Raw genomic sequence first — 25,410 nt, forward strand, 5'->3', positions numbered from 1 at the left:
TTTAGAGTGCTGCCTCCTGGGTCCCTGTCGCCCACAGTCCCCAAAACACTGGGGAAGACAGGGAGGAGAAAAGGCAGGGGAACCACGGGGAAATGACAGCTGACACTTAGCAGACTGCCTATAACAAGCAAATGACATAAGAGAAATAAACACAGCTTGGGGCAGGGGGAGAGGTGCTGCAAGCGCCGGCCTAGCAGGACCAGGGGCTCCAGGGAGGCACGCTGGGCTAGAAACCCCGTTATTTCTAGGGCACCACGCAGCATCTGACCTGAATCGGGAGGCTCTGGAAGCGGAGGCCGGAGGGCCAATCAGAGGCCGAGCGACCCAGGACAGCTCCAACCAGGGGCCATGGTCACCAGCCCATGCCCAGAATCGGGCAGGGAAAAACCCCCAGAACTCTTCAAAGAACCCTGTCCAGTCATCTCTGGCCTCTCCGCGTTAGCTGGGGGCCGGGGAGAGGGGGCGGGAGAATGTCTAGGTAATCAGTAAGTGCAAGTAATCCCCTTATCACTGATCTTTGTTTTCAGACTGGCTCTGCCTGGAGAGCCTGGTTTCAGATTAGCTCCATCTCCTCTAACTAGCGTGGCCGATGGTTCTGGGCCTCAGGTTCTTGGATGTAACATCTGGAAGAGAAGGCCACCTTCCTAGGTTGTTGGGAGAATCCAGTGAAGTCATGTCTGTGAAAGTACATGCTCAGCAAAGGTCAGCGCCTCTTTCTTAGCCACCTTTACCTGAGCGTTTGCATTCGTAACTGCAAGTTCGCCACACTTTCCCGGAGCCTGCAGCAGCTGGCCAGAGCTGGCGGTGGCTTGGGCGTCTCCTTCCCATTCGACGGAAAGGTGGAAAGTCTGCACCCACACCGTCAATAAAAGACTGAAACCACAAGAGTCGGTACTAAGAAAGGAGCGCTGACTTTGCAGTTGAATCTGAAGATCTTTCAAAAGGTACAGGAAAACAGGAACAGAATTCACCCTGAAGAGAAGCTCCACGGAGGGTATAGTGGTTGTCCTGGTGCAGGAAGCGTTTAGGTTAGGGGTCTGCAGGACAGAGATAGGAGACCCAGCTCCTCACCTTCTAACACACCAGAGCCCAACACAGTCCAACCCCAATTAATATAAACCGTCCCATTAACCAAAACGCATTTTGCCTTCCACTTTTTGAGGAAGCAGGAAGTGATGACAAAATTGTCAAGAGAGATCCCCCCACCACCAGTCAAGAAGCAGGAGACATGCCAAGATCAAGAGAGATACGTTCCAGCCGAACTTCTCCCTGCAGAGCTCTGGACCATGAGAAAGGATTGACCATGACACCAGGCAAGATCCCCAAGGGCAGCGGGAGCTCTGCAATGCTGAGGCAGCACAATGCCCCCTGCATGTCAGTGAGATCTTCTCTAGCAAACGTTGAGATAAAATAGCTTTTCATGTAGGAAAAAAAGAAGAGTTTGTGTATGTGGCTCGCCTGGCTCCAAGACAAGAGTTAGCTGATTTCATCACGTCCACCATGGCATCAGCTGTCGGCCACGGCCCAGTTTCCGAGATGTTGCATGTTCAGGGTAGGGGAAGTGCCTCCCAGGGCCAATGGAATGGGATACGTCTGCCCGAGGAGACACTCCATGCCGTGCCTCAGACCCCTGCTCTCTGGCCCTACCCTTTCAGTCCTTGGCAGGGGGACTATGAAGAGGTTATGCAAAAGGCACTCTCAGGACATTAATCTGGAAGACTGAGCAAACAGCTAGTAGTTGTAATAATAACAGCACATTCTGATACAGCACTTTGCAATCTCAAAGCGCTTTCACAGACATGATTTATACCCTTGTTAGGAAAGAAAAGCAAATACCATCAACCCTATTTTCCGGTTAAGGAGACGGGCTCATAAAGGTCAGTCGTCCCAAGGTCACAGAGCTAGTAAGTGGCAAATTGGGGTGTTCAAAGTGACATCTCACTCCTAGGACTGTGCTCTCTGTTTCATGAGATGAAGTGTGAGGTTCGATCACTCCAGCATGTCCACTGAAGAAGTCCACAAGTAGTGCCTGACCTCTGTATTTTCAAGTTCTGTCCCTACTCAACAGCTTTCCTTAGAATGATCCTTCAAGGCCTAAGGGGCTATGGAATACTAGAAGTCACTGCCCATGACGTCAGAGAAAGCAATCTCAACCACGTAAGTTTCACACCACACAGGGAACCCACGAGTCCCTGAACTATCACCTCTGCACCCATAACCTGCCTATGGTGTCATATATTCATTCCTTCCTCAGTCCAGGCAGAAGGGGCCTAGGATCCCAGGCTACATCTACTCAGGGAACAGGGACAATCAGAAATGCACTTACTCCAGGTGGCTCGGAGACCCCTGAAGAGCAGAGGCAGAGAGCTAGAAATGGTCTCCCCATCTAGGAGATAAACAACCACGGGCTCATCCCAAAGGAAGAATAGCTTACATATCTGCATGCATAAAACAAAAAGGCTCCATCCTCAGCTCTCAGCTTCCCTCCAGAAGTTCTCTGCCCTCAGGGCATCAGCTACCCCACCTCCTCATTTGTATGCTGTGGACTTGCAATTTGATGTTTCCAACGCTCCTCTCCCATGGGCTCCAGGCCTCTCTCCAGGGAGCCAGCCTTCCCTCCCTGCTGTCCAACTCTATGTTGCAGTCGCAACTTCCCATCCCAGGGCAAACATTGACTGAGCTAGCTACTGTGCCCTGTGCTGGTCCCAGAATATGTTCTGAACTTTCTTTCTTCCATGATGTTATTCAAGCTTTGCTCTCTATCTGGAATGGTCTTCCCCTACTCCCAACTATCAAAGTCCAACCTGACCCATCTTTCAAGGTATATCTACAATCCCATCTCCTTCTTGTTCAAGTCTTTTCTGATATCTCTAACCACATATGCATTTGCCCCCTGCTTCTTGATGTGCTACCTTCTTGTAGTACAAAACTTAGTGCCCTTTAACAACCACTGGACAAGAGCCCTTCCCTCCCTAGAACTGTACCAGCTCCTTAATGCTATATCCATGTCATGCCCATTTTTACATTTCCTGCAAAGAATTCTGCACAGAGGAAGCATTTAACAAGTATTTGATGTCCTACTGTCTGTTACAGTTTCTGCTTGGGTCTCCCATTAACAAAGGGGAGCCCAGAGTAATGGCATGGGTTCAGAATATTTACTGATAGCTTCATGACACTGGGCAAATTATTTAACCTTTCCATGCTTGAGTTTTCCCCTTTGCAATAAAGAAAATAGCAAAGTATTTATTTTATATGGTTATGATGAGAGCCAAATGAGTTAAGATGAAGTGATTAGTGCCAAGTTCATAATAAGTGTCACAGAAGCATTGTTAAGTAAATAAAATCATTGCCAATTCATCATTTTCCTCCTTAAAATTCCTTTTGTTCACAAGTTCTCCATTTCTGCCAATGGCACTGTTATTTTTCCCGGCTTTCCAAGATTAAACCTTGACCCCTTTCTCAGTTTCATGACCCCTTTCCCAGCTGCTACCCAGCTCCTGATCAAATCTTACAGATTCTGAAAAGGAACAGCATAGTTACCTGCCTCTTCCCCCAGTTGCCAGGGCTTCAAGGACTTTATAACTCCCTCCTTGATCTCTGGAACATATATCTCTCCCCAACTCCAGTCCGCTCTGAATTGTGTATATAATGTATTTGCAAACATTCCTCCCTTCATATCATATCTCTGCTCCAGTACCTACAATGGGGCCATATCACCTCCAGAACCAAGTCCATGCTCCTTAGCCTGTCTCTGGAGACCGTCTTTAATCTGGTTCTGCCCTGCTTTCCTAATCTTATCTCCCCTGTATCTCTACCCCAACCACACTTATCTCCTGATGGTCCTGTAAAGACCTCTTGCTTGTCTCTACCTCTGTTCATATTGTTCTTTGGGCCTAGAAGCCTTTCCCTTATCCTCCTAAATCCCAAAAACCTATTCATTCTTCAAGACTAACCTCCAGTCCTAACCCTGTTCTGGAAAATTTCAGCCCCAACGGATCCTCCCCATTTCTGAATTCTATAGTCTGTTTTCCTTATTTGCAATTATTATATATCTTTTGCTTTATGTCACGTGCTATTGATTCATGTTAATCTGATATCCTCAACTAGACTGTAAATCTCTCAAGTGTAAGATAACATGACTACCAGACCTCTCTAGCTTCCTTCAAAGAAAATAACAATAAAGGAGCGAAAGTATATATCTATTGGCCAATATTTGATGGCAAACTTACCTCTCCCTCTGCTTAGGAGGCAGGGAGTGAATGAGAATGGGACCGTATACCCATCTAGCTGATCCTATATGCTGTGTTCACAGATGGTGTGGCAACCCTACCTGGGGGATCTGCTATAGCCAAAAAGCCTGCTCTCTCTGTTGACAAACGCCAACAATCACTGTAATCTAGGCTGCCATATGGTTCACCCAGTCCTGTAGCAAAATCGGTTTCTCGGGGATAGGAAGAGACCACGCAGGCCAACTCTCCTATCTACGGAACGGAGAGAGGTCACCTTGAGCTAGCCCTACAGAAAACAGGCAGGCAGGCAGAGTCTCCAAGACAAGCCAAAGGTCAAGCAGATGCAAAGCCCACATGCCCTGAGGCCCCTGTCAACTGAAACTACCCCTCCCCTGGAATCCAGTAACCTGGACCCAATGAGTCCCCTCTCTCAAGACTCCTGAGACTTCCTCAGAGGAGCCCACGGCCCGGCAAGGGCAGAGAAGAGGTTAGACTGCCCTCCCTGCGTGGAGAGAGCTGCCCAAAGTCAAAGTTTAACTTCTGTTTTCACAGCATCTGGTCCTGAGGGCCATTAACAGCAAAACATTTTTATCACCGAGCCAGCTGTCCTCATTTAGGAGGGGCACTCCCCATTTTCTGATCAACTATTTATCATTTTCCCCATTTTCCTTCCTCTGTGGATTTCAAAGGCAGGAAGAGGTCAGGCCCCCATCATCTTCCTAAATTGCCCCAATCCTTCCCATCCAATTATCACAATCACAGACTTAGGGAGGCTGCTCGGATTTGATCCTCAGAATGGAAGACAGGGAAGTCCGGGTTCAAGAGAGAAATTCAGTACTCTAGACGTCCAGATTGTCCCTCAGTCTGGGATTTTGCTAAAATTTCTAAAGAAAAGCTAGAAACCCATGCAGGCTCTATTTTGATGCCATGCCACTTACCTAGTTGGCTTGTAACACTCTCTCCTCCCCAGTTCTCACAGCTGAAGGAGAAACCAGCATTTGTTAGCTCAAAACAAAGCCCAGGGTGTGAGCACAGGCTGCACAAGGTCATACAGAAAGCAGTGGGCTGAGACTGGGCCGGGGAAGACTGACTTCCAGGAAGGGCTCTCATAATGTAAAAGCACAACAACCAAACACCTGACAATGTCTGAATAGTTTCCTCTTCCTGGACTAGGGACACAGCCCAGACTCTCCTCCTGGCCACCTAAAAGAACCTCCTGTCACTTCCGACGGCCTGATTTCAATTGCAATTCTGCCATTCCCTTGCCACTGATCACTTATGTCTACATCCGAACGCCCCAGTGTCCCACGCCTCTGTGGCAATGCAGAAAGCTCTGAGTATCAAGAGGACCCTGAATAAATTACTCGTGAGGAATGAGACTTCTCTTAACTTTGGCTGATTTTGAACTGGCTCTCCAAGCTAGGATCCTTGCGAATGGCACATGTAGGTACCCTAGAGTCACAGAGGAGGAGAAATCACTTCTTCACTCACTCTCCCCTCAACTATATTTGTTGAGATCCTGTAATATCCCAAGTACCATGGCATACACTGGCATACAAAACAGCCAAATTCTCCTATCCCTGAATAATCTTAGGTCCTTAGGAATTAGCACCCCCGATAATCAAGTTGTTTCCCACAGAGGCTAATAAAGCACAGCGTCTAGACCACACATCAGAGATTTGGTTTTTATTGTTATAAACAGCAGCAACAATACTAGTGAAGAGTCCAGCATAGAGCTCTGTAACTAAACCAACCCCCTATTTTCATCTAAAGTAGCTGCCTCAATTTACCTCTTTCGTGTATCTCTGCCAACGCATAATATACCTAGGCCAATCTCCTTCCATGAACCAGATGCTTATTCTAATGGCCAGTTCTAATCCTAAAGTAAAATTCATTCTCTCTTCAAGTCATCAGGCAGTTGTTAGCCATCTAATCTAACTAAGGCACGAAAAAATAAGTCAGATACATCCTTTGCTGCAGTTCCATCTCACACTCAAGAAGCTCATAGTCTAGGGACCACACACACATCTCCTGCTTCCCGATTTGACTACGTTAAATGATAGAATAGACCGTTATGATTACAGAAGAGCTATGAACCACTACGGAATCATAAAGGATGCCATGATTCATTCAGACTGAGGGGATCAGAAAAAGCTTTGAGAAGTGGGATCTGAGCTGAACGGTGAAGGATGAGCAGGCTAGCAACTGACTGAGAAAGAAAGGAAAAGCACACCAAACCAAGGAAACCGAATGCACAAAAGCATTAAGGAAGACAAATGTAAAATGTCTCCCCAAATTTTCAAAACAGTCCATCCTTGCTGCAGCAAAGACTAAGGATACCAGAGTGGGCTGCAGGTTTAAAGGCAGGTGGGATGACACCGTGGAAGTCCTTGCATGTCATGTGAAGGCATTTTCACTTTATTCTATAAGCAATAAGAAGCTAATAAAGACTTCCGGGTTGGGCAGACATAATTACTTTGTTTTAGAAAGCTAATTCCAGGAAAGGTGATAGAAGAGAGCAGAAACTCTGAAAATGGGGAATTCCATTTAGCAGCTACTGTGACAGTCTAGGTGACATACAAGTACCCAACTAGAGCAACACGAATGGTAAGAATTGGATTGAAGAAACTTTGCAGTAGTAAAAACTGTCGTGAACTTGACAACGTACTGGACACAGGGGTTGAAGGTGAGAAAGGAACCAAAGACGATGGATTTTGAGGGTCCCAATGGTTTGGAAGACTAGATCAATGTCACTACCTAAGATGGGCGCGTCCTATATAGCACAGGATATGGTAAGGGGATAATGAACTCAGTTTGAGGCTCTTTGCATTGTATCATTTGTTAAGACCTCAGAAAAATTAAGAAGCAACCTCTCAACCTTTGAGATAGACAAAAGGCCCTCTAAGGATCTTAAGGAGAGGTCCTTTCCATTCAAGAACAGGGATTCCACTAATCTGAAGGGTGATGTCTAATAGCAGTCCCCAGGGAGCTCAAAGTAGAGAGCTTGTCTTGGTAAGATTTGAGAGTGTGGCTTTTGTCTAATGTAGGGAACCCCGATAAGATTCATAGGCAAACCGCACATTTTTACAAAGAAGTGTACTAGTAGGAACATGGTCTCAAAGGGACCAAGCACTACAAAATGAAAAGCCTTTGGGCCCCCAAACATCTATAAGTAAGGAGCTGGCTGAGTGTACTCTCTAAGAGTTTTTGTTTTTTATATAATAGGATGTTTTGACATCTTAAAAACCCTTTCTGTCTGGAGAGACTGCACCATCAGGGCTGGCCACTTCCTAGAGACAGGGAAGCACTCAATCAGGAGCAAGCCTTTGATATGCAAACTAACCAACTCAGAGCCATACCTCTTCTATCTGCCCCTTAATCAGCCCAGGACCAGGGACCAGGCAAGCAGGCACCAACCACCCCTATAGCTTAGAGTCCAACAGAATTCTTCAAACTAGCCAATCCTAAAAAATTCACCCTGCCCTGGCTCTCTATTCCCAAGGAAATCCCAAAAGGCCTCTGGCCTAATGCTGTCTGCACTTTTTCTGTCTTGAGCCATCTGACCAAAACGTGGCACTTCCTCTTGACCCTGAGTGTAATGCAGTGACCCCTTCTCTAGGACCGGTGACTATACTAAGCTTTGTGGGTTTTTTGCCCCCCCCCCCCTTGGGGGCTGCATCTGACTGACCATCATCTGAGAGAACACAGAACACTGAGACAAGTCCTTAGCTGCAGACACAGGCTGTATTTTATGGAAAAGGAAGGATCATTTAGAGGGCAAAATGAGGAGCCCATAGGGTGTAGAACCTAGAATAGTGGAGAATCATTCCCAGATGTGAGCCTATTCACATGCCCGGTGGGATTTCAGAACTGCTAACGCACCAGGGGCTGCATTTTCCCCCTTTCTAAGGGAGAATATCTACTTCAGATAGAAGGCCAAGGAGAAATGACAGCTAATTGTGATAGGAGATTGTAGATTGGATCAGGACTAGGAAAAGGCCATTGGTAAGACAACTGGCAAAATCTGAATAAGGTCTATAAATTAGTTAATAGTATTACATAGATAGTACTATTCATTTCCTGGTTTTGATAAGTTCACAAGGTTGTATAATTTGGGGAAGCTGGGCAAAGAAGTGTCTTTGTACTATTTTTGCAACTTTCTTGTAAGTTTAAAATTATCTCAAAATTTAAGTCACTCCAAAATGTTTATGTATTACCAATTTTTTTAAAAAAGGGGCCTCTATGTCAGTTCCCCTATGTCTATTCCAGCATTGTGTGGCAGTGGAGGGTTGCGGGGGGGGGTTCGGATAACTTGTTTCTATAGTTCACTTCTTCGAGTCAAGAGGAGCAAGGCTCAAGTTGCTGTACCCATGGAAATGACTTAGAGAAGCCTCATCTGCACCTACACCTGATTTAGAGAGTGAGACCCCGGCCCCTGAGCCTGTGCCTGGTGCCTTAATAGATGAGACTTTTCTGAAGAAGGAAGATTTTGGGTGAGGTTGAGCATATTTTTCATATCAATAGTTTGTGACCAGAAAGCACACTGTAGGGGAGCCCGGGTGGTGCAGTCGGTTAAGCCTCCAGCTCTTGGTTTCGGCTCAGGTCGTGGCCTCAGGGTCATGAGATCGAGCCTCACTTCGGGCTCCACGCTCAGTGCAGAATCTGCTTGGGATTCTCTCTTCCCTCTCCCTCTCCCTCTGTCACTCCATCTCTGTCCGTCTCTCAAATAAATTTTAAAAAGAAAGGAAAAAAAGAAAGCCGACTGTAATGGTTTCAAAACATACCCACAAAGTCTTTGACAATCCCTCCACCAAGAAGTAGTCTAATTCTGCTCCCCTTGAACCTGGTCGGGGCTTAGTAACTAACTCTCTTCTAACAAACAGAATGTGCTAGAAGTGACTTCTGAAGCTAGATCATAAAAGACAACTCAGCTTTTGGGCGCCTGGGTGGCTCAGATGGTTAAGCGTCTGCCTTCGGCTCAGGTCATGATCCCGGGGTCCTGGGATCAAGTCCCGCATCGGGCTCCCTGCTCTGTGGTGAGCCTGCTTCTCCCTCTGCTTCTCTCTCTCTCTCTCTCTCTCTCTCTCTGACTCTCATGAATAAATAAAAATAAAAAAAAAACATTTAAAAAAAAAAGACAACTCAGCTTTTGCCTGGCCCTCTCTTGGGGTACTCCCAGGTGAGGTCCCTGGCCCTTAACCCCAGCTAAGCTCACAGATGAGAACAGCCAGCAACAACTTCTAGACACGTCAAGAGGAAACTCTGAAGTGACCCAGTCTCAGCTACTGTCTGTCGGACTGCTCAGCCACCCTGTGACCACAAAGGACATGAAGGAGACTAACCTCCTAGCTGAGCCCAGTCAGTCCCTGGGACTGTGAGAGATAATGACAAAGAATGGTTGCAGTCTGAAGCCACTGCATTTTGGGGGGGTTTGTTACGCGGCAACAGATGCCTGAAACAATGTACCACAGGTAGCGGGAAATGGGGACTCAGAAAAATCAAGCGACTCTCCCAAGTTCCCAGAGCTAATGAGGAGCGGAGCCAGGATTTTAATAAGTATCAGGCTGAATCCAAAGCCATTTTCCTTCCACACCAGCAGCACATCTCTAACAGTGATTTTGCCGCTAGCCTGCCTGCAGTGTCTTTCTCCACGTGGCCACTTTTCAGAGCACTTTACATGAAGAGCTCACTGAAATCTTCCCCCGATGTCATGAGGTAGGTATTAGTATTAGCCCCATTAGTATTACCCCCATTAGTATTAGCCCCATTAGTATGAGGCAAAAAGAGGTTAATTAATTTGCTCAAAGTTATATAGCTAGGAAGTCAGAGGGCCGAGATCCACCCTTCAGAGTTGAGCCTGGAGCATGGCGCCGGCGCCGTAACCACGGTGCCGTCCATAGTTGAAACTTCAGCACAGACTCCTTACGTTGAGAAGAGAACCAAGGATGGTAGGAACTGTACCCTTCCCAAGGCGGTCAAAAGAAGAGCCAGTGATGGGACGACAGAAGGAAGGGGGAGGGGAAGAAACCAAACACAACCAGCCCAATGTCACTGGAGGGACCCCTGGCAGGAGCCACAGAGCGGCTTTGGCCTTAAAGGGTGAACGGGTCAATAGCAATCCAGGCATGAACCCTTCCCCAAACTCACAGTCGTCAGTCACAAACCCTCCTGAAGAAAGGAATCTCTGACCCATAGAATAAAGAGTAGCACCCACAGAGGGATTACCCTCTGAGACATGCGGCCAGGGCAGCAGTAGTGCACGTTTCTACTTTCCTCTTCCGATGACAACATGCACCAGAGGGCCTGGGTGGCTCAGTTGGTTCCATGTCTGACTTCGGCTCAGGTCATGATCTCCGGGTCCTGGGATCGAGTCCCGAGCTGGGGCAGGGGTGGGGAGTGTGGTCCCTGCTCAGCAGGGAGTCTGCTTCTCCCTGTCCTTCTGCCCCTCCCCCCACTCATGCTCTCGCGCTCTCTCAAATAAATAAATAAAATTAAAAACAACAACAACAACAATGACAACATGCACTCCTCCTCTGGAATGGCTAGGCTATTATTTAACTTCAGAGATGAGAAAAGTAAACTTGGGTCCTTACTTTAAAAAAATATGGTTTGTGAGCTTGGCCCAGTTAAGACCATCAAACCCCTGGGATCTTTTAACTACTTGATGTCATCCCTTCACAGACAAATCTAAAACCAACGCCTTTAATCCTTACTCTGTACAACAAGCTCTAGGCCTAAGGTTCATTCACCAGAGGGCCTAGGCTGTGACCCCACACAGAAGAAGCAAGGAGCCCACATCCAGTGTGGGCAAAGTAGAAGCTGAGGCGGAAACTGGGAGAGGTGAAAACAATATTCCCAAGGGAACTTGTCTTCTCAGCTCCAGCTCCCATTTGCCCTCTCAGTTAGATGAGCGCACACCCCGCACAGCAGAAACCTACTCAAATAATTTGCATAATGAGAAACAAAGACAGGAAGTTCCCTCCGAATCTGGGGGCCATCCATGTACCTCTCTTCAACTTACATGTTAGATTCCTTCCCAGTAGCAAGAAGTTTCTCTCAGAGGTGGTAATGTTTTGCTTGGCCCAGAGTATGATTCTACCTGGCTCCACATCCTAGGATCTTCTCAGTAATGGACTGAATCACTTGGGCCAAGCCCTGGGAGGGGCCATCCCAAAGGATTACTACCAGTACTTGGTCAAGACAATTTAACATGCATGTCACTAGGGGGCCCTGTGAATGTTACTAACCTTTTTGGAGAAAGCATTCCCTTTCGCAAATGACACCTGGAAGTATGGGAGAGGCTTGCTTGAGGAAAAAAAACAAACCAACCAACCATGTTTTATCCAAAAGAACTGGGCCTGAGAGGAACTCAACCAGATCTGTCATATGTGGTTCTAGCCTCATAGGTCCCTTTCCCAGGCTTTGTTCATTATCTTTCCACTAGGTCCATCAGACCTAAAGTCCAAGGAAGTGTTGGAAAGTTTGCACTAGAAATTTCTGGAAACTTCTCTGGTTCTTGGGATTAGGGGCTGAGGACCGGCTATTACGATGAAGACAAAAGCAAGTATGACAGTAGACCTAAGTAGGGAGCACAGAGGGGTAAGGTAGGAGAGTTGGAACCCCAGAGGTTCAGAAGTAAATCCAAATGAATAGACTATGAAAAAGAAACCAACTAAGAGTAAGCAGTCAGACAAGCTGCCTTTGGAAGCCCCAGTGTCCTTTGAAAGAAACTCTTCACTTGTAGGCCTTAGCTTCACTCTGGGACAGTTGGATCATGTTGTGGTCCAAGATTCATTTCTTCCTTTTAAAAAAATTCTTCTTTTTATTATTTCATTCCCTGAAATCCAATCAACCAATGACAATACTGGGAAAGTTGCACTGGATATAGTCCTGCTGTTCTTTTTCTCATTCAGAGACAGGAAGTCAGGCATGACAGATCTCCTTAACCTACCTGTTCTATCCTGACTGGTAAATAAACTCTCCTCTTTGAAACCATACAAAGTTCCTCCAAAAGAGAGTCCTCAATTGGGCAGTGTTTGTAAAGTTCATCACTGGTCTAAGGAACTGTAGTGAGGCACTGTACTGAGATTATACTTATGGCCACAGGCACCAGTGGAAGGGACTGAATCGAGGAAGCTGCGTGCCGCAGCCTTGTGCAAAGTGGCGATGAGTGGTCCTTAGGCACTCTGAGCTAGAAGAGAAAGTCCCCTTGAGAGCCACCCCCAACCCTCACCCAATACATTAGCCAAGCAGACAGATGAAAATGCCTCATTACAAGGATATGGGAAAGGATGAACATGCCAATGAGAGACATGAAGAAACACTAGGATCCCCCTCCCCACCCTCTGAGGAAACAATGATGATGTAAGAACCAGTCCTGGCCTCCAGAATCCCCCAAGCTGCCTACTAGGCAAAGAGGTACAACAACACCTAATTTGTGGTCTCTGCTTACTACAGATCACACGTGGTCATACATCTTACCTTTCAAGGTATTCAGCCTGCAGCATGAGCAGGTTAAAGTAACCGAGTCCAACTGGACACTCCAGTGAGAAACCCGAATGGGGAACATCCCAAAAGCTCCTATGGCAAAGTGAAACTGGAGGATTTTTTGCAGAATGCCAACTAACCAAAAGACAGAAGGAAACGCAAGCCAAAATATTAACGTGTGAGGGAAACCACCTAGTCATAATTCTAAAGCTCGAGAAAAGAGAAGAATTACCCGCAAAATGCTATGAACTATCAAGGGGAAAAAACTGAACAGAAACATAACAGAGAAACCAAATTCTGCCCTTTATCAAAACGTCTGAGGTTACTATGATTGCTCTAGTCCCTTAGTCTGGGCTGTCATCTGAGGAACCTTGAAATTTATCTAGGGCAAAAGTGGGCAGTAGAGAAAGCAAAAAGACCCATTTACTCCCTTTTTTCTTGGTAATGGCCATTAATCAAATATTTACTTTATCATACGTTAAGTTACTGCCCCCAGAGATCTTACAATCAGGTGAAACAGATAAGATACTGACCCATCAAAAGGTAATTAACAATGCATGGCATTAAATGATAAGTGTCATATACGTGATACAGGCCATAAATACTAAGACTCTAAGAATAAGAAAAGAATGGGGAGAACTTGAGCTTGGGGTTGTGTGGCCAGCCCAGAATAAGACCCAACAAATATTTATTTTTTTTAAAGATTTTATTTATTTATTTGAGAGAGAGAGAATGAGAGATAGAGAGCACGAGAGGGAAGAGGGTCAGAGGGAGAAGCAGACTCCCTGCTGAGCAGGGAGCCCGATGTGGGACTCGATCCCGGGACTCCAGGATCATGACCTGAGCCGAAGGCAGTCGGTTAACCAACTGAGCCACCCAGGCGCCCGACCCAACAAATATTTAGAGGAAGAAGCCAAAGCAAGGAGTTTCTGTCCTATAAACATTTAAGAAGCAAAGATTCATACTTTTCATCAGGTTCCACACATCAATCAATTAAGTAAAATTAAAATTCAGCCCCACAAACTCCAAAAATGCCACCTCTTATATGCCCACACCTCTACCCCTCTGACCCTGGTCAGCCATGAGATCCACACGAACCCAGTATAGAAACAAGGAAAGAGAGAATATGAATGATGCAGTGTGAACCTCTCTCCAGTGCTGGAAACCCCCAGATCAAAGCAGGATGAATCAGGGACCTGCTTTCTTTGGAGGAAAAAAAAAAAGAGAGAAAGAGGAAGGAAGGAAGGAAGGAAGAGAGAGAGAAAGAAAGAAGGAAGAAAGGAAAGGAAGGAAGAAAGGAAGGAAGGAAGAAAGAAAGAAGGAAGGAAGGAAGGAAGGAAGGAAGGAAGGAAGGAAGGAAGGAAGGAAGGATGGACACTTTCAGCCATTTTCCAGGACTTTGAGCAGCTCCTCCTAAGAACATCTGGAGAATGGATCTTAGTCATCCCCTTTGTGAAACAGAGAAAAGCAGTATCTATCTCTGGGCTTCTCAGAATATTGACCAACAGAGACCCATGGATACAGGAAGACTGATAGCCTACTTAGGACTTCCACAGGACCAGCGTTCAGACCCTGAACTCACATGAACTTCCCTACACTGAAACCACGCACAGAACCCACTCCTTTCTCATCACCACCTCCACCAGTCCAGCCCAGGGACTCTCAAGTTGAGATAAATAGGAATATCTGAGTTGAAAATAAGAGTGGTTGGTGAAAATTTTCCCCTTGCCTGCCTGCAGTCCACTTCTAGAACCTAAAATTTTCACTTACTAGTCTTCCTGCTCACATTGGTCTAGTAAGAGTTTGTTAATAATTAACTATTTTTAAACATTTATTATTGGGTGCTGTGTTAATCATTCTACATGTATTATCTCATTTAATATGAACAGCTATCCTGTTAAGTGCTCTATCATTATCCCCATTTTATAGGAAACTAAGACACAGAAAGTAATTTACACATCACCCAGGTAGAAAATGCAGAAGATGGTTTCCAAATCCAGGTCCATTTGGCTGTAGAGCCCAAATTCTTAGTCATTACACACACTTAGTAGACTTTTTTTTTTTTTAAGGAAGGACATCTATGAAAAACCTTCAGCTAACGTCGTACTTAATAGTGAAAGTCTGAATGCTTTCCACCATGACTAGAACAAGGATGTTTGTCCTCACTACTCTATTAAACACTGTCCTTGGCAGTCCTAGCCAGTGCAATAAGGAAAGAAAAAGAAATAAAGGCAAACAGATTAGAAAGGAAAAAGTAAAACTGTCTTTTTTTCACTGACAACTTAGCCATAGAAAAAAATCCTAAGAAACCTACCAAAAACAGTTACTGGAACTAACAAATGAATTTCTTAAGGTCACAGGATACAAAGTCAATATTTTATAAGTTATCTTTCTATATGCTAGCAATTAATAACTGGAAAACAAAATTAAACAAAAATACCCTTTACAAAAAACAAACTGAGGTTTCTGGAGGGGAGGAGGGTGGGGGGATGGGTTAGCCTGGTGATGGGTATTGAGGAGGGCACATTCTGCATGGAGCACTGGGTGTTATGAACAAACAATGAATCATGGAACAGTACACCAAAACAAATTATGTAATATATGGTGATTAACATAACAATAAAAAAATAAAAAAAAATACCCTTTACAGTAGCATCCAGAAAATGTAATACTTAGGGATAAATTTAACGAAATAAGTGTAAGACCCATCCACCAATAACTACAAAACATTACTGAATTGCTTTTAACATAAGCCTTCAAACACTACTTACATAATTACAAATAAAGTCATCAGCCTGGCATTTAAGACAGTTGAAAGAATCTCACCCTCACTACCTCTCCAGACTCCTTATCCAGTTCTCCCTTTCATTCTGGTTACTTTGTATACTTTAAGTATACTCCTCTGCTGAAGAGAATACTGCTTTCTCCGCATGCAAGCAATTTAATCAATCTTTTCATCTCTCTCTATCCCTAAACCACCTCTACCTCAACTATCTCTGAATGTTAGAATCCCATCTCAAACTACTTCTCCAAGAAGCTTTCTCTAAATATGATCTTCTTTTCCTCTAAGATGCTTCCCCTGCTCCCCAAAGCACTATACTGGTATATCTTACGGCACTTATCGCATTCTGAATTGAAGTGCCACTCTACCTTTGTACTTGTAGATTGTAAATTGCTTGATGAGAGGGACTGTGTCTGATACAACTACCCTGAAATACTTAGTTCTTTAAACAGACCACCTATATTAAATATTTGTTGGAGCAAACATTTGAAAGATGGAATTGAAGCAAAGCTCTTTTACGAATACAACTTCAGGATACCAAAAGGCATCATTGTCATAATCGAATTAATGATGTCCTGACTCTCCCAGGGGCTGGACCAGGTATTTAGCCATGTGGTGACTTTCCTTTCACTCAGTTCTGAGGCATGTTAGTTCAGTTTGGCTTCTGTTAGTTGGACCAATATCAAGATCAAGATGAAGTAAAGCATCTTAGCCTAAAGGACAAAGACAGATCCTCAGTCTGAATAAACAGATCAGGGAGGGAAAGAAGGGGGAAGCCAATGTCATCAGCACAAGGCAGGAAATCTATGAGAGCAAGACAGAAGCATTAAAGATTCTGTTTCTGAAGACAGAATAAAAAGCAACCTGAACATCACATCTTGGGGGTCCGTGTTGCTAGTAAAAGACGGAAACCTCTAGGATACTCTGCCACACTGGAAACATCTGCAAGGGTAAATGGAGGATTAACCACCTCCAGCCAAGCCCAGGAGGCAAGCGGCACAATCAGGTCCTGAGCAGAGGCACAGGGAGGAGCTAACTGGCTCTGTCCCAGAGAAGGTCCCTGGAGAGGCTACTTGGATCTCACTCCAAGCACAGAGTGGGAAGGGAATGTTGCTGTAGAATGGAGTTCATATGCCTCACTTGGCCGGACGCAACTAGCCAGAGAAAGAAGGCTCCTTAACTTAACCTCATTTCATAATTATCAAAAAATATCACAGCTGATTAACAGCAAATGCTCTCCGTCAATGTAAATCTCTGTCTTTTGACCCCAGATTGGCAAAAGCTTCCCAGCTCTTTGCTTGAGTACAGGATGTCCTCTTGCAGGTCATCCTAACGCCTTTTAATCAACCTCCAGGTTTGCTATGGTTCCTATAGCCTTCCGGGGAGCTCTAGTTCAGCAAGATTCACCTGTGTGCACTGTTGTTTTTAAAGGTGTCTAGGGGCGTGCCTGGGTGGCTCAGTCGGTTAAGGGTCTGCCTTCGGCTCAGGTCATGATCCCAGGGTCCTGGGATTGAGCCCCACATCAAGCCCCACATCCGGCTCCCTGCTCAGCAGGGAACCTGCTTGTGCTTCTCCCTCTCCCTCTGCCCCTCCCCCTGCTTGTTTTTTTTCTCTCTCTCTCTTCTCCCCCACTTTTGTCAAATAAATAAATAAATAAATAAATAAATAAATAAATAAATAAAATCTTTAAAAAAATAAAATAAAGGAGTCTAATTTCACAAACTTGTCATAATTCAGCACTTCACCAGCCAATTCACCTACCTTGCCCAGTTTTCTAAAGCTTTCTAAAATTCCCTATACGATCTCTTGAAATTCATAAACTGACTTTATTTCTATATGCTAATTCCAATAAGTGAGTGGGAAAGGAGGGTTAATTACTAGAAACAAGAAAGACAAACATCCACATTTCATACGCATCCATCCAAACTCAAAATCTGGAGGGAAATTTCTTTTACTTTTGGTTCAATTTATACTACCACCACTTCAGACCTTCAAAATAAAGACCCCAGAACCGGTTGTTGAAGACAACACAGGGGAAACTTCACTGATACTGTCATTCCTCTTCCAAATCAATGTGCAAAATTGCCAGATGCCACTAAGCCACCAGGATTTAGAGGGTTAAAACTTTCCACTGTTGGATTTCCATGTTTGCTTTTTTTCCTCAGTGTTCAAGTGGCAATTCCCTGACACTCTGAAATTTTAACACTGTGTTCAAATCGGTTACCTTAAACGTACTTCAAAGTAGTATTCAAGTGGATAATTCCCCCTAGAATTGTACCAGCTGTATAGGAATACGGTCAAAATCAAACTCTTCATCAGCAACTGGAGTCTTTGGCTCGACTTCTAAATGAAAATCAAAGCAATCACGCACTGTGGGGTTTTCTCTTTGCACATATGGAATCACGTGATTTTCCACATGGATTCTGTTGTGAGGCTATCGAGAGGGTGAAACAGTAGGGATTGTGGTACCGGCAGATCTGCTGCCCTAAAGCTCAGGGACCAATCCTTGCCTCTCTCCTTTGAGCATCCCAGTGAAGACTCCTCACAAAATTCGCTGTCACAGAAAACTTCTTAATGGCAAAGTATCTGAAAAACAACTTGGTATTTTCATTCCTGACCCTAGGGTTATATTTGTGAGGTAGGGTAGTGATTAAGAACTTGGGTTAGGTCAAATATATATATATATATATATATATATATATATATATATATATATTACTTGGGAAGAATTTACTATAAAATTGACTTAATGGCAAAATTAACATTGTCCATCTGTTAAGAGAAAAACATAAGACTACTTTGACAAACCTTTTGCTCTTAGAGAAATACACATTTCAAGAATATGCTATTTTTCTTTTTTCTTTTCTTTTTTAAGATTTTATTTATGTATTTGAGAGAGAGAGAATGAGATAGAGAGCATGAGAGGGAAGAGGTTCAGAGGGAGAAGCAGACTCCCCGCTCAGCAGGGAGCCCGATGTGGGACTCGATCCCAGGACTCCAGGATCATGACCTGAGCCGAAGGCAGTCGCTTAACCAACTGAGCCACCCAGGCGCCCAAGAGTATGTTATTTTTCAATTGCCTTAGGGATAGGTAGCTGATGACAGGGGTAAGAGGGAGACTTTTGACCATATATTCATATGCACTTTCTGGATTGAGGCATATATTACACATTCAAAAAAGTAAATACAATTTTATAAAGAAAAAAACCTAACGATGCATTTGCTATTAGGAAATAAAATGAAAATGTCCTAGATGATAAAAAATGGAAAAGGATTGGGACCAAGAAGTTAGTCACCTAGTTAGTTAATATACCACCCTCTCTAGCTCCCAAAATATTTGTTTAATTCAAACGGATAATTGTTCTATTTTTGTTTATTTTTGTTTTGAGGGTGAGGGAGTGGTAATCTACTCTCCAAAAAAAAAAAAAAAAAAAAAGAGGGTCCTCTCCAGCAAGACCTTTATTCTCCGCTGCTCAAATCCCATTAACACTAATCAGCACAATGATTAAGCACATTGTGGTTAAGTACTCTAGTTGATAACGACTCCTTTGGAAAAAAGGTTCCCATAGCGACAGGTAAAGGCTATCATCAAACTGAGCTTTTCAGAACAAGACTTGGTGTCACAGATCAGAGAGTTAAGATTGTTTTAGTATTAATCTGGAGGTTTGCTTTTTTAACTTCACTTGACTTCATCCGTTTAAAAGACACTTAGGAGAGTCCCTGTATACACCAGGCACAGTACCAACATCGGGGGGCCTGGAGAGGTAGGAAAAAGACCTCAAAGATAAGACATGGTTCCCGCCCCCAAGAACTGCAATCTGCTGAGGAAAGCAGCCACCAAAAGAACTCATGACGTTATAATGGTAATTATGCCCCTTAACTCTATAACCAAGCCTTGTCCTCATCACTAGGAATGGTCAGTTTCTAGACTAGTTTCACTTTCCCATCTTCAAGCTGCAGCACAGCTGGGTTTCCAGCTGGCTGGGGAAGAAAAGAGTCTTTAAATAAACAGCATTTTAAAAATATGCAGTCGCTTTTGCTATGCTGAATTTTGTGAACCACCTTCCTCTAATATGTGAATCTGGTTGTCAAATTAATTAAAAAACTATCCTAAAGGATGTAAAGCCCCCCCCCCCACTCCAGGGATACACCTTTTCCATCTTTAACAACAAAGAACAGTATACATTGGAAGAAAACTGCAAATCAGAAAGTCCCAAAGGAAGAATGATTTTTTTTTACACTATTTGCTGTGTCTCTGTTACAAGGAAACAGCTTAAAACCATATATATAGGAAAGCAACAAGATAGGGTGTGATTATACCAAAATATATGCAACCATCATTAAAAATGCAGGACTATTTGCAGAACAGGATGCTTTTATAGCATTGTACAGGGTTGCTAATCCCTAAGACTCCTTTCTCTTTTTCCTCTCCTTTCCACAGAAGGCACAGAAAACACCTCCCTGTACGCAAGCTTCTTAGAAATGCAAAGATTTTACTCAACTCTTTACCACCAGAGGTAGTAATTTTGGATGAATGATACACATGTGATCTATAAAAATACCCCTCAGATATTCAGCCAGACTTCACAGGCTTCAAATCAATATTTTACAGTTGCAGTGAAATTAGCCATTCATGAGGGCCTTCTAGAAAGGGTCCAGTAGGACCCCTCATTGATGCTACTGAGGCATGTGCTAGCTTTTAATCTCAACATCCCTCCATATGATACATTGTCCCAAAATCCTAACCCACTAACACACCTTTCTAGATGATCTCCCTAAGAACCAGGACTCTCTGAATCCAGACACCATTGGGAGCTGAAACTGGCTAAACAAAGTAACAATTCAACCACAGTTGCTCAATGTAACGGGCATGATGACAGTTTCTGAGTGCCAGTTTCCCTATTTTGCAATGGGTAAATCTGCTCCAAGGAGAAAATGTTCCCAATGACCTGGTGGCCCAGAAGGCTTTCTTTAGAGATAGAAAACAGAAAATTAATTTGTTAGTTATTTCCTGCTGAGCACAAGGAAGGTGTTGTGGTTAGTTAGGATGATTTTGTTTCCTTATTTAATATACCATCACCAGTGTATGTTTTCCTTAATCCCATAGTAGAAAATAAGAAAATGCAGTTTATGCTCTTCCGGCATATAACCACCAGTTCCACAAGTTTCCTCTCACAAATATGTCCTTTAATTTCTAATCCGCTTATATAAAGTCTCCCCCTCCCAAACTGACAGAGATCTAGATGCTATCAGCGGAAAGCCAAATTGCATTCTGAAGTGTTTACTTCCATACTTGTTCCTGCTTCTTGACAATTTGCAGTGTGTGAGGGCCTTCTCTTTAGCAGGGATTGTGGTACTCTCTGAGAACTAGTCCCACACATGTTACTTCAATAAAATGAGATGATCGTAACCTGAAAGTAGACAAGAGTTCTGACCTCCACATCTCTCATGATCTCCACATTCAACTATTCAACTCTTAAACTCTCACCAAAACAAGGTATAATTGCGAAGGAGGGAAGGGGGAAAGGAGGAGGAGGAAGACAGGAGATTATTTGACGAAGACCATTGGGTCTCAGTGGACCAGACTAGGGGATTATGTGGTGATGTGCACTGTGCATATTCAGGAGCAGCTCACCGAAAACCAAAACAGAAGCTGTCCTTGGACAAGGTTCAATAAATGTTTTTACTATCTATTTCCCACAGCACAATACAGTTCCACAGCTCCCTACGCGATCTCAGATAAAATACTTAACAGAATAAAAAATTAGAAATTCTTAACTGGTCTCGACTTGTCATCATAAAACAGTGAAGAACATAAAACCAACATTAAAGAGCAGTCAACAATACTCCTCAGAACAATGTCAGAGAGATAAATCACCCTTACCACCAAAGTTTTTCCCTCCTCATTAAGATACCTCAAGATTCTTCTGATTAAAGTGGCCACAGTTTAACATAATGCCTGGATACACTACCACTACTAAATTAAAAATTGTCTCTTGAAAGACAGGGGTGGGGGAGGGGGAAAGAGGAGGAAAGTTTCCAAAAGTCAAAGGTATTGATCTAAAAAGGTGAGGGCAGCAAAACTTCCTCTGAACTGTTCCACATTCTTTGCTTCCCAAAGCCTATCTAGAACCGATTGGTAAACTGGTAAACATGCCAACTTCAGTGACGTCCAGGACATCTATCATAATTCAGTCATTACCCAGCCCAGAGTCACACAGCAAGCACCACATTCAGGCTTAGCCGGGACAAAAGGAAAGAAACCCCAACAGGAATAAGCACAAGACCAGCCAGCACCAAATACTCCAGTATGGGGACAACTGGGTTTGAAATATCTCCCTGAGAAGTAAGTTCTGGGTTCAGGGAGGAGTAACAAAAGCTCTCAAACTGCTATTTCTTTTACTCCGGACGTGGGAGACCTCCACTCCCTGCTACAGAGATCTACAGACTTCAGTGCTCTGTTTCTGATCACCTGCATTCCTGTGCAGCGCCCAACATCATGAAGAGGAGAGATGCAGTCAAACACATCCTGCCAGTAAGATGTCAGAGCCTGAACTTAAACGGCATTCAGCAGAAGTAAGTTACTCTATTTCATTGTCATCACAACCAACAGACCTAGTCAAATCTCTCAGAGACGGCCAAAAGGGGTGTCTGCTCCCCGGTTCCTGGAGGGTAAGAGAAGGCTGGGCTAACCGCTTAGCAAAGACAGGCAATCACGATGGAGAAAACACCCCGCGCCACATGGAGGACGGAAAACAGTAGCAGAAAAGTCCAACTCTGCCTGCGCCAGCGGTGTGGATGAGCAGAACCCGGAGCCCAGGAGAGGAAGGAGGGGGCGGGGGGCCATCATTCCCTAGGAGAACTTGTCAGCGGAGGCCCTCACCACCTGGGAGTCTGCCCAGCTGCTCCTGCAGACCCCGGCCAGCCTGCGTGAGGCAGGCCCCTCGGAGCAGAGCGCGCAAGGCCTCCGAGTGTCCCTCCTGACTCACCGAGCCTCGGGCCAGCACCACCCGGACTTCTCCGTTTTTCCTGCCGCTCCTGGGCTATGATGGCAGCTTTCCAGCTCCACATGCCATACATCAGCCGCAGATCGCTGCTGGCACAGGCCAGCGCCTTCCCCCGCCCCCCACCCCTGGCACACTTTGAGCCTGATCCTCCTTCTCCCCAACCCCAACCCCCTCACCCACCCGTGCCAGGTGCCCGGCCCAGGGGCGGCCCCACCCCCCCAGCCCCTTCCCCTCCTCCCCCGCAGCCGGGCGCTGCCAGGCCTGGGCACCTGCAGCACCTCCCCGCCCCACCCCCATTCTCCACCACCTCGCCCCTCCCCCCTTTCTCTAGCAGAGGGAGGGGGCGACTCACCGCAGTCAGTGCACAGGATCTTGCCCACCTCTTTCTTGAGGTTTTTGCCGTTGGTGTCGATGGGGGCAAAGGCCGTCTTAAAGACTAAGGGCTGCTCCGTGGGCTCCAGGAAAAAGATGTAGCGCTGGTTCCTTTCGAGCGGTGCACAGGAGCCCACGCTGATCACCTGCTCGCGCTGCAGCCCCCCGCTCCGGAGCGGCCACTTGTCCAGCACCTTCACCAGCGCCACCCGACCCGAGGCGGGCGGCTCGCGGGTGCTGTTGGAGCTGGAGCCGCCGGCTGGGGCCAGCCCCTGTACCTTGCCCTCCACCACCACCGGTGCCTTGTACGCCTGGTCCTGCACCGACTTGAGGCTAGGCGAGTAGCAGGCGAGCGACACACCGAAGAGCAGCATGGAGAAGCCGGGGGCCGGGTCGCGCCTCATGCCGCCGGCGGCTGCGGCTCGAGAGCGGGCGGCGGCTCTCCGGGCTGCGGGGCTGCGGGGCTGCGGCTGTTGCGGCGGCCGCGGCTCTGGGGGCGCAGCGGGACGGGAGATGCTGCCGCCGCTGCTGCCGCTGCTGCTCCTGCTGCCGCTGCTGCCGCTGCTGCTCCTCTCGCTGCTGCCGCCGCTGCTGCTGCTGTCGCTGTAGCTGCTGCACCGAGCCTTCTCCAGTGGCGGCGGCGGCAGCGCTGAGCAGCAAACCTGCCGCATCTGGCCAGGCCATTTGGGGGGCTCCGCCGCTCCGCCGCCGCCGCCTTGGGAGGGGAAACAGAGCCCGCTAGAAAACCGGAAACAGCGTAACGTTAGCGCCTCGGAGCCCTCCACCGGCAGCCGGGGGAGGCGGCCCAGCGAGGGCAGGGGGCAGGCGGCAAGCGGGCCGCGATGCGCAGCGCGGAGCGGCGCGGCGCTCCCACCCTGCGCGCCAGGACCTGGAGGAGGATGCGGAGAATAGGACGCCCGCCCACTTGCTCTCTCGCGCCCCCTCAACCCCAGGACCGAGCGAGGAGCGCGGCTTCTGCAGGGGAAGCTCGGGACTGCACTGCTTTAGCGCCCGATTTCGCGGCCCGCAGGGGCGCGGGAGGAAATCTTGCTACCTTTGCTCGTCCGATTTATGGGCAGGACAGTGGGACGGTGCGGGAGGAGAGGGCGGAGTAGAGAAAAGGGATCCTGGCACGGTCCTATGAACGTGGGAGTGGGTCACAGGGCGTGCCCCTGCCTTCGGCGGTGGACTGGAGCCGCCAGGGAGATTACCACGCTCGGTGTGGCGGGCCAGCCTTCCTCCTCCTAGGTTGTCCCCTTCCCCCGGAGGACCCTAGAGGCCGGCCCCTAATGGAGCCCACGTGTTCGGCCCAGCCACCGCCTAGTGAGCTCTAGGGATTCGAACTGAGGTGGGGAAGGGTTCCGGTCCCGTCATTTTGGAAAGAGTTAGGGCTACGTACAGTCTTGTCTCGGCATTGAGGACACCTAACTAAGGTTGGTGGCTGGGAGAGGGTCCAGTCCCCAAGACTCTGGGCTTTCTGCAGCGGCCAGGCTGGACCAGGCTACACGCTGTGCGACCTCATCTTCCTTTAAAAAAGCTATTCCCTAAGGGAAGTGGGGGCTTCTTGAGATCCAGAGCCTGTCAGGGCCAGAGGCTGCTCCATAGGAAATGGTGTCTTTTTTAAAAGTCTGGTCCTTGCAAGGGACAGGAGAGTTTGATCCACTGGAGCCAACATCTGAGTTTAAAAAGCAAATCCACGATCCGTTCGCCTCCTATCAATAAGGATCTACGGAGTTTTCAATTCCCAGCTTATATCCTTGAAGGATGTGGAACTCAGGAATTCCACTTAGGTCTTGGAGAATTTTATCCCTGCCTGGGCCTCGCAGGAAATGGGCCCAGGGATGTCTGGCTCAGGCTTGGACTGCTATTCTGGAAAGGAAGGACACAGCTAGACCTTTCCTGCTGGCTGTCTAAGAGCCACCTCAAACTTAACATATCCAAGGCCAATAACATTATTTCTCCCACCCACTCCAAATTCCCTATAATTGTTAATGGCAGCATTTCATACTTGGCCTCCTGATCCATTCCAGTAAGTCCCTTAGTCTCTTTTTATTCTCCCTCATCGAGTCAATCACCAGGTCCTTCTGCTCTACCTTTTAAAAAATCTCCAATGTATCCAGCTCCTCTCCAACCCTGCTGTGAAGGAACCCTGCCTTAGGTCTGAGTGCTCATCATCTCTCACCTGGACTACTGCAAAGCCTCCTAACTAGTTTCCCCACTGTTTGCCTCATCAGCCTCCTCCAGTCCTACCCCTGTCAGAGTCATCCTTCGAAAAATAAAACGTAAGGGGCGCCTGGGTGGCTCAGTCGTTAAGCGTCTGCCTTGGGCTCAGGTCATGATCCCAGGGTCCTGGGATCCAGGCCCGCATCAGGGGGGCTGCTCAGCAGGAAGTCTGCTTCTCCCTCTCCCACTCCCCCTGCTTGTGTTCCCTCTCTCGCTGTGTCTCTCTCTCTGTCAAATAAATAAAATCTTTAAAAAAAAAAAAAGAAAGAAAACATAAATATCAGTTGGCCATGCCACAGCTCTCAGGAGT

General features: G+C 46.4%; 1 protein-coding gene across 5 annotated transcripts in view; it reads right to left on the reverse strand.

Annotated features, from left to right (window-relative positions):
* Positions 1-23,548, reverse strand: part of NRG2 (neuregulin 2) — a 179,726-nt gene extending 156,178 nt beyond the window's left edge. For all 5 annotated transcript variants that reach the window (XM_028103665.1, XM_028103664.1, XM_028103661.1 and 2 more), the window contains exon 1: positions 22,858-23,548. In XM_028103665.1, coding sequence (XP_027959466.1) covers positions 22,858-23,548 — 691 coding nt within the window. The remainder of the gene's footprint in view (positions 1-22,857) is intronic.
* Positions 23,549-25,410: the final 1,862 nt, after the last annotated feature.

Source organism: Eumetopias jubatus, unplaced genomic scaffold (genome assembly GCF_037043125.1).
Source record: "Eumetopias jubatus isolate StellerSeaLion01/CBP00866 unplaced genomic scaffold, mEumJub1_p1.0 scaffold_5, whole genome shotgun sequence".
NCBI lineage: Eukaryota > Metazoa > Chordata > Mammalia > Carnivora > Otariidae > Eumetopias > Eumetopias jubatus.